Below are 9,485 nucleotides of genomic sequence, written 5' to 3'. Positions count from 1 at the left end.
GCCGCCCCCGCCTCAGCCCAGGGGCGGGCCGGCGCCCTCCCTCCGCGAGGGCTGGCCGGGGCGGGGGCAGGGACGGGCTGGGGCGCCGTCGGGCGAGGCGCGGCGCCAGCGCTGCGCATCCCTGCTGCGGGCGGGCTGTGTGCGGGATGAGCGCGGTGCTGCGGGGCGCCCTGCGGCGGCTGCGCCCCCCCCGCGGCGGCGGCCGGCCCGACCCCCCGGCGGCAGCTGCCCTGCGGCCCCTCGGCGGCGGCGCGGGCGCCCAGGGGCGGTGAGTGCGGGCCGGGCTGTGCCGGGAGGGCGGGGGGCGGCGGGGAGGCGCGGGCAGAGTAACCTGCCGGTAGCGCTGCCGGCGGGGGCTGTGTGGGGCGGCGGGCGCGCCACGGGTGCGCCACCGGCGGCCGGCCGAGACCACCGGGCCGCGCCCTCTGGGGCCGGGGCGCATCTTCCGCCGCGCCCCGCGTTGCGGAGTGTGACCCAGCGCCGGCCCCGGGTGAGCGCGGAGCCGGTCTGGGGAGAGCGCGCCTCGTCTGCCGGGCCGCTCGGTGAGCAACGCATTGCCGGTGTGAGCTGGCACGGGCAGACATCGGGGTGAACCGCGTAGTTCATCGGGAAGGCACCCCCGGGATTCCTGCTGGGCTCCCGCGTTTAGAAGGAAAGGTTTGACAAGGGTGGAAAGTCCAGTGAGGAAATCTCAAATTCACAGCGCAAAAGCATGAGGAAAGCCTCTGCGCTTGACCTTGGTTACTGTGTGCCTCAGAATTGAGTAGAGGAGCCAGTGTAGGTGTCTGTCTCACATCTGGCTGTTAAACAGCTTACTGTTAACTTGCAAAAATTAATAGGTAATCTCAAAAAAGAACTCACGCATGCGTGTGGTGTGCTGGATACAGAAAACCTGTGGTGTCCAGTGCTCCCATTTATTTTACTTCTCAGTCATTGCCACATCGCGAATAAGCATGGTGCATATATTCCTCCTGCACTTGTGTTTAAAAAGTAGTATTTTATAAGATCGCCATGCATAATACATACAACTAACAGCCTTTATTTCTAAAGTGGAGGATGGGTGGAAGACTAGTTACACATTAGAAAGCCAGGGAAGTTGCAAAAGCAATGTACAAGGAGGGGAGAGAGAAAACTGAGTATTAATTAACTATCCTGAAGAGACAGATACTGTGGTTTCACGGTAATCTGCACTGCTACTGTATTGAGAGGTCCTACCTTGTCTCACATCAAAAACAATGGCCTTTTTTTAAAAAATTGGGATAGATTTCCTGATCTGACTTGCCGCTTGGCTGTTTTATGGATGGAGTGTAGAGAGGAGGATCTGATGAGATGAAGGAGAATGGGGCTGCCTATGGCAGCAGCTCTGGTTTATGCTGGCTTAAAGTGGTTGTGAAGGTGCAGTGTGGTGTGGTAGCAGGTGTGAGCCATTGACAGATACCTGTTCCTATAAGGTTTTGACTTCAGCGAAGTAGAATATGTCAAAATAGACAGAACATGAAAATAAATATTGTTTCATTGTTTATGAATGCACACACTGATGTAGTCTGCTGGCATTGGCTTTAAAAATTTATTAAGGAACCTTACTAAGTTGACATTTTTTAAAGACTTATTCTTTCTGTTCCATATACTATAGCACCTTTGAAAAGTCAGGTTTTGACACTGTCATTTTGGGGGTACAGTTTCTTATTGAGAAATAGGATCTACATGTAAGGGTATGTTGGACAAATAACAATGATTTAATATTGTGAGTGCAGGCAAACTTGCTTTGCTTTTTGTATTACTATTGTTTATGTATATGACCCTTTACATTTACTTTACAAGGAGGTAAGCATGAACACGTTAGGTTTTAAGTCAGGTGTGTCTAGACTCCCAAGGAGACATCAAGTTATATTATGATTGGAGCAGTGAACAAAAGAAATGGACAAAAGTGCAATTGTCTTTTTGTAACTGTCTGTAATTTTATTTTTTATTTTTTTTCCCCAGGAAAGAAACCCGATCTCCTTCCTTGGGGAAGGATAGAGCAGATACAGTGATCATCGGAGGTGGTTGTGTTGGTGTGAGTCTAGCCTATCACTTGGCTAAGGCTGGCTTGAAGGATGTTGTTCTGCTAGAAAAAACTGAGCTCACTGCAGGATCTACTTGGCATGCAGTAAGACATGTTTTGTTAATCTCTCAGATTAACAGCAGTTTATATATCTAATGGTAGTGGAAGTTTCATTACTTTATATTCCCTGGCTTTCCAGAGATCAATTATCTTGGTTATTTTGTAGATACAGACTTCAGCACTGAATTATAGATTGGCTGTATGAGTTTTGAAAAGTTGGTTCAGCTGTCCATAGTACACTTTTCTCATTTGTAAAAATTGGGACAAATCCCGTATTTTGAAATTACTGGAAGGTAACCATTAGTATGGTTGTAGATTTTTGTTGACCAGATTTGAACTTTAAACTTTATTTTAACTTAGACTTTTTAAATTTAAGGTTTTATTTTTAAGGTAATTTAATTTATACTGCAGACTTTATCATTGGAGGTAGTTGCATTGGTATATATAAACCAGAAATGTGAATTTTGGCATTGTTGTATGTGTAATTATTTTTTATGTATGTGCCATCCTGAAAAAGAGGTGATTAAAAAGCAGCTTCAGTGTCCAGTTCTCAGAGAATATCACTGTCCCAGAAACTTATTCTTACTAGAGACAAGAGCCTTCTTTCCTGCCACTGCTGACCTTACACAAAATCTTGGAGGAGCAAAGCTAGTAACAGTACACTCTGGGTTTTTTTTTAAGGCTGAATGTTTGTCTGTACTCGTAAGGAAAACAACTAAAAAGACATACGTGTGATAAAGGTGGGGTGGGGACACCTCCTGTAATAATGCTAATCACATGGACATATTGGTGCATGACATGCATGTATGTAATTGACAAATTTTCTATGTCAGTGTCTGGAGTAGGTAGTGTAATGAAATTAAATAAAGCTTGTCACAATAACAGATGCTTTTTCCATTCATTTCCAGCTACGCTTAGATGAAATTGGGAGTATGTTATCGCTCTGTGTAGCACTATGAAAGAGTAAAAACTCAGCAATTTGCTGTCATAGAACTGCTCTGTTAATACAATAGAACATTTATGCAGTACTTGTAACTGTATTATCTGAGTGTCTTTCAGGAACAAATTAAGGAGAATGAGTCGGATTGTATTTTATTTGTATTCTCATACTTCTCTCAGGGGAGGAAGTCTGAAGTTTGAAATACTTCATCTTAGTGCAGGTGTTTTGTATGTTTGTGGCCTTGTAAGACAACAGAAGTAAAAAATGAAATTAAAAGAATCACAGCTTGAAATGTATAAGTGGGTTTATACTTCATTTTACTTGGTTTTCAGCAAACAAAGCAAAAGAAAATACGTTGTATAGAGTTAGGCAAAACAAAATTCAGTAATTACATCTCTGTTAGACAGTCATACCACAGCTGATGCAGTTCAGCGAACAGAGCACCACCACACAAAGTGTCAGATCATGCGTCTTGTGTATTGAAACATAACTAAGAAATGCTCAAAGAAGTACTTTGACCTAAGTACATGAGTGAAGCACAGACTGAATTCTATCTACCCAGTGCATATACAGAACAATATGTGTTCAAAAAATAATAAAAATACCCTAATTGAAGAAGAAACCAAAATCATGAATGGAGGGTGGTTACTAAATCTTTCCTTTGTTCTGGTTATACTCGCTGTCTCTAGCTTATTGCTTATAACTATGTAAAGCAACCTCTCCTTCAGTATTTTTGCCCTCACTTCTTAGTGAATGCAGTAATGGAGCAATGAGTGAAGAACTCTGTTTCAAAGAGAAAATGTCAGTACTGCTGCTATGGAGAGGGCTGCCTTGTGGCACCTGCGCAACAGGGTTTGATGCAATTAACATGTCAAGACACCTAGTTATGGGAGAGGTTGAAATGAGTAACTGTTAGGTAAACTACGTGGGATACTGTCTATTTTCATTGAACTCAGTATTAGAGTGCTGTGCCTGAAGATGAAGAAGTTGATAAATCTGTTTCAGATGATAAGGTCAAAACGGTGACTGTGAGTTCATTGTTATTCTAGGTACCATACATGTATCACTGGTTTCCTCACAGTGTTACAATCCCAGATACAGATTAAAATTACATATATTATTAGCGCGTGAAATGGCACATAGTATATTGCTTGCAGTCACAAATGTTGAGAGTCTGGTTCAGACATTGCTCTGCTGTACCGCATTTTCCCTCTTTCACAGTCCACTAAGTCCTGCCAGAGCTTGGGATCATGTTTCATATAGATCATATTCCTGCTGGTGTTGCTGCCAAAACTTTCTTCCACTTCTCAGGTCTGAGATAAATTTGGCTGACTTTCATGTGTGTTATTAAAACAGCACAGAAAATGTGTACATTTTTATATTACCAGTATTAAGAAGATATAAATAATAGAGCAAGTGCTGCTCATTTTTATACCTATGTAACTATGACAAAGTAGTGGTTATTATATATGTGTAGATTAGGTCAAGACCTAGCCTTTAAGAACTCTTGAAATTGTACTGTTCTGCAGGTCAGATTATTTGCAATCTCACTGAAACTCAAGGGACTGAACAAGGCATATGTGTAATTTACTCAGCAAATAGATTTTTCTGTGTTGTCACTTTTTTAAAAGGTGTTTTCTAAGAAAATGTTTAACATATTCTGTTATGTGATACTTTTGATTGCAACATGCAATTGATTTTGCTGCTGACAGTTAATAAAGCACAGCACAAAACAAATAAAATCTTGTTACAACTTGGCCAAACTTGCAAGAAGGGGGAATAGGGTGTAGCAGTGTTAGTACTAATTTCCTCCAGAATGCTAATTTACTAATGGCATTAGTATAAAATCTGAAACAGATTGCAATAGAAAAAACCTCATGCATAAACATTTCAACATATAAACACTTCAACTATAAAAATGCTTTAAAATCTCTGTCAATTCTCATAGCAAAGTGGCCATTCTTAAAATTGTTTTCCCAGATTGTGTTCACCTACAATAACAAAATCTCTGTCTTACAAAAATATAGCAAAACCTGGAGTAAATTTCCTTCAAATACAAAAATGGTTCACACTGAAACTCAGGAAAACAAGTAGATACAGTGGGAGGCCATCAGGGCCAGACAGAAAGCTCATGAGTGAGCTCTGGAACAAGAATGCAGTACACAGGAGGTAGAAGCAAAAAAAGGCTACAAAGGGGCAATTTGGCAAAATTGTCTGGGCATGTGAATTGGATGTTAGGAAAACCAAAGATCAACTGGAGTTAAGACTTGTAAGGGACGTTAAAGGCAACAAGAAGAGTTTCTACTGCGTTAGCAGCAGAAGGCTAAACGAGGGAACTGCGGGACTGTTGCTGAACAAGGTGGGTAATTTAGACACAGTGTACACTGCTAAGGCTGAAGTACTCAGTGCCTTATTTACCTGAGTGTTCATTGACAAGGTTTCTCAGGCATCTGTGCTCTGAGCAGGGTTCAAGGAGAAGAGGAACTACCAGCAGTCAATGACGATAAAAGCAGGGATTACTGGGAGAGCTTGACTCATGCACATACATTGGACCAGATGGGCTGCATCCAATAATGCTCCTGATGGCATTGCAATGCTACAGGTGTATCTCACCTTTGAAAGTCTGTGGAGATTGGTGGAGGTGTCCAGCGTTTGGAGAAGGGCATACGTATGCATCTTTTACAAAAGCAAAAGGGATGAGCAATGGCGCTAAAGGCTAGCTAGCCATACTTTGTTTCTTGGGAAAACCATGGAGCGAGTCTCAGATCTGGGCCCATAAAGGAGAAAAAAGGTGATTTGGAACAGTCAGTGTAGATTTGCCACGTGTAAATCACGTCTGACCAAACCTGATTGCTTTCTATAATAAAATGAATTTATACACAAGGGGAGAACAGCTGATGTCACTTGCTTAGATTTTAGCAATTTTTAGACACTGTCTCCCATAATATTCATGTATTCAACTTCAGATGTTATGGTTTGTATGGCTGGACAACTACATAGTTAAAAGACTTCCAATAATTGGGCTCACAGGGTAGTGGTTAAGGGGGCCATACTCTACCCAGAGCCTGAAGATGGGTGCAGTGTCACAGTGGTCTGTGCTGGGACTCATCTTGTTTAATATTTTTATCAATGATCTGGAGTAGATGATGAAGTACATGCTAATCAAATTTGCCAACTTGGGAGGGCCAATTAGTACACTGAAGGGCAGGGCTGCCTGCTGAGTGACCTAGGCAGGACTGAAGGAGGGGAACTTTATTAAATTTAACAAGGACAAATGCAAAATTCCATGCTTGGTGATGGAAGTAGTGCAGTCTCTGTCCTTGGAGATTTTCAGGACGTAGCTGGAGAAAATTTTGAGCAACCTGGTCTGATCTTGTAGCTGACCCTGCTTTGGGTATGGGGTTGGATAGAGACCTCCTGAGGTCCCATTCAGTCTATTTGTTTTATTGTCATTATTTTATAATTCTATGATCTTAATTTTTATATAGTCCAGTCGGGTTATAATTGTCTCTCAAATGCATTCCTGAAATCAGAAACATTCATTATCAGAAGCCAAAAGACATCAAATGTGTTTAAAATTCTTTTCTTCACTTAAAAATGTCAGAGAGAGAAGTTTTTATTTAGTTCCTGCAATTAAATGCTCTTGAATGTGTATGGTTTTGTAGCTAACTTGCAAGTGATTTGTGGTTCATTTGGTTCAAAATGACTTTAATAATAGTGACCATGAAAATTGAATTTCCCTACATCTGGAAAATATAATATATTACTACCTTTTGAAAAAAAAAAACAGTAGACCAGAAAATGTTTACATAAATAAAAGAAGACAGTAAAAATAATATGACATGACAAAATTTGCAGGTACAAGAAATTAATTACCTATAGGTATCGTACATGGCTACAGAACTGTAAACATTTCAATGCCTAATTTATTTCTTTATTCTCTATGCACAGAAAAAAGGCCCTTAGGACTTATATTTTCAGAAACAAACAACTTTTAATTACAAATTCTGCAGTGAAACAGCCCTTGGTTTTCACCTGAGGTAATTAAAATACATGTGTCTACAACATATATCAAATGAGATGAAAACCGCATTTGGTCAAATACTTAGTCTCCAGCAGTGTCCGGTATGATGATGATCCTATGTGATAATAAGGATTAGCAATATTTTTCCAGACTTAATGTAGCCCAGGGACTTTCTGAATGCAACATGCCTGCTTTGTGCTTAGTGTGGCTATTAGCAGGTTTATCTCCCTTCTACAGATTTGTGTCGTCATTTTTTAAACTCAGATTGTTGAGTTAATGAAGAATACTGAACATATTTAGGGAACTAGACCTAAATTTATTAATAAAATACAAGAACAACTCAAAAATAGAATACCGGTGAATTATTATTTTTTCACTTTTTTCCATTGGTTTATTTTGGCATTTCAGTGATGTGGTACACAAGGCTATCATATATAAACGTGTAAGGTATCAGAAAAATAAAATTCTCACAAAGAAAGGCAGGAAAAGTTTCTAAAACCTCGGCTAGCATAAAGACATACAATAAGTAATGCCAGACAGTTATCATGCTTTTGCTCTGAAGATACTGAGTACCTGTCATCTCAGGCAGTGAGTATGATTTATATTTTTTGACGGAAATGGTATCTGAGTGTAAGCCATTTGTTAAGAGCAATTTGAAGCTAAGTGTTTCTGAAGAAAGGGATCTGGTCTTAAATGTGAAGCTGCTCCAAGAAGGATGGGTCAGAGGAGACCATGGTTTAAAAAAATAAGGATGTGTGATTTAATTCATGCAATATATGTTGATACTAATTACAGAGAAGTGTAAAATTTGGTAGGTTCTTAGCATAATTAAATTAGTTTGAATTAAAATGCATCTTAAAAGACCACTAAATCTTGCTTTTGTTATCCATATGTATACTGTTATTCCACTGCCTTTAGAAGTTAAAGCTTTAAAATATGTAGCACAGAACAGATCTGACAACTTAAAATCAAGAATAGTTAATGTAGATGCATACTAGGCAACCTAGAAACTATCAAAATCTACTCTATGTGTTACTTTACACCTTTATATTTCCTGCTGTGGGTTTTTCTCAGAATGGCAATGAACTCAAAGGTGTACTCTGGCGTCTAGCTCCCTTGAAAGCAAATTTAATCTATGAATAAGTTCTGTTTTAGTTAGCAAAATATGCACTATATAAATAAAGAATTTAAATCAGTGTAGTTACATATCTTGAAAAGCTAAAATAATTTTGTATTTCTGTTGTCTCACTTGGAAGAAGAGTTTAAGTGAGGTGTCAAGTTCAGGAGATACAAAGACAGATTCTTAACTTCACTAACACTTTAATTCTGTTTTTTTAAAGTGCTTATTGTCTGCAGTTATGAATGTCATTAGATTGATGCAACTGTCTCTACTGTAGGCAGGGGAACAATTTCCTTAAATATGGAACAGGCTGTAGTATCTTCTTGGTTTTACCTTTGCATGAACCCAAAGTGTCTTGACAGCTTTCTAAAGCCAGACCTGGTAAAATGATGTGCAAAATATGTAATTTCTTAAGCTACTTCAAAAATGCAGCAATTGCTCTTTATGACTTCTACTGCGCTGCTGTTCATACTCCAGTAAACTAGTAACTCTTGTGAAGATCTAGTCTTTGTCAAGGTTTGGTTTCCCTCCCATTTCTATTTGCAAGAAGGAAAAGATCCTTTTATTATAAAAGATACGAGATATATAGAGATAATCATTTGATTTAATTGATCAGGAATGGAGTTGTGTGTCTCTTCCAAAGATTTGAAACAGCTGAATAATTTAAGGAAGAAAAGAAACCATAGGAGAGAACAACTGCAACAGTATCATGGGCTGACAAATTTGATGAGAAAAGACAGGTGGAAAAACACATGTGCAGAGAACAAGAATGCCATAAGTAGGGAAAGGATTTTATTTTTAATTTTGTAGCAGTTGGTGCTGTCCATGTGTTTCTTTTCTTTACACTATCTTGACAGTTCCTTTTTGAATGACAGTTGGAAGGAGGAAAAGAAAAAGCTGCATTTCTAATCATATTTCCATGTTCCCATTTCTCACTTAAGGCTGGTTTAACTACTTATTTTCATCCTGGAATAAACCTGAAGAAAATCCATTCCTACAGCATCAAACTCTATGAAAAGCTAGAGGAAGAGACTGGACAGGTAATCTCCTTAACCTTGAAAGTATTAATTCAGATCAATACTAACCTTACCAATACTCTTACAAAAAAGTGTGGAGTTGTCAAGTTGTATATGTTTGCGTTCATGGCTATCGTAAGGCTCCCTTTTTATTGAAATACATTCTCCTGTCTGCATACCTATGCTATACTCGGGTGCTTAGTCACTAAGCATTTTAGATGGTTTCCCAGGTCCCTCTAAAGTTTAAGAAAATGGTTTTCATAAAACATCTCAGAAGCTCA

The 9,485-nt window shown here is 39.7% G+C and overlaps 1 protein-coding gene across 1 annotated transcript in view; it reads left to right on the top strand.

The window, feature by feature from the left end:
• The first annotated feature begins 131 nt into the window (after nt 1-131).
• Nucleotides 132-9,485, top strand: part of DMGDH (dimethylglycine dehydrogenase) — a 44,839-nt gene continuing 35,485 nt past the window's right edge. Inside the window, exons 1-3 of the mRNA XM_040579154.1 lie at nt 132-268; nt 1,984-2,149; nt 9,130-9,228. Coding sequence (XP_040435088.1) covers nt 147-268; nt 1,984-2,149; nt 9,130-9,228 — 387 coding nt within the window. The 5' untranslated portion in view covers nt 132-146. The remainder of the gene's footprint in view (nt 269-1,983; nt 2,150-9,129; nt 9,229-9,485) is intronic.

This window comes from Falco naumanni, chromosome Z (genome assembly GCF_017639655.2).
Source record: "Falco naumanni isolate bFalNau1 chromosome Z, bFalNau1.pat, whole genome shotgun sequence".
Taxonomy (NCBI): Eukaryota; Metazoa; Chordata; class Aves; order Falconiformes; family Falconidae; genus Falco; species Falco naumanni.
Note: the sequence above shows the minus strand (reverse complement) of the source record. Positions and strands in the feature narration are given on the sequence as shown.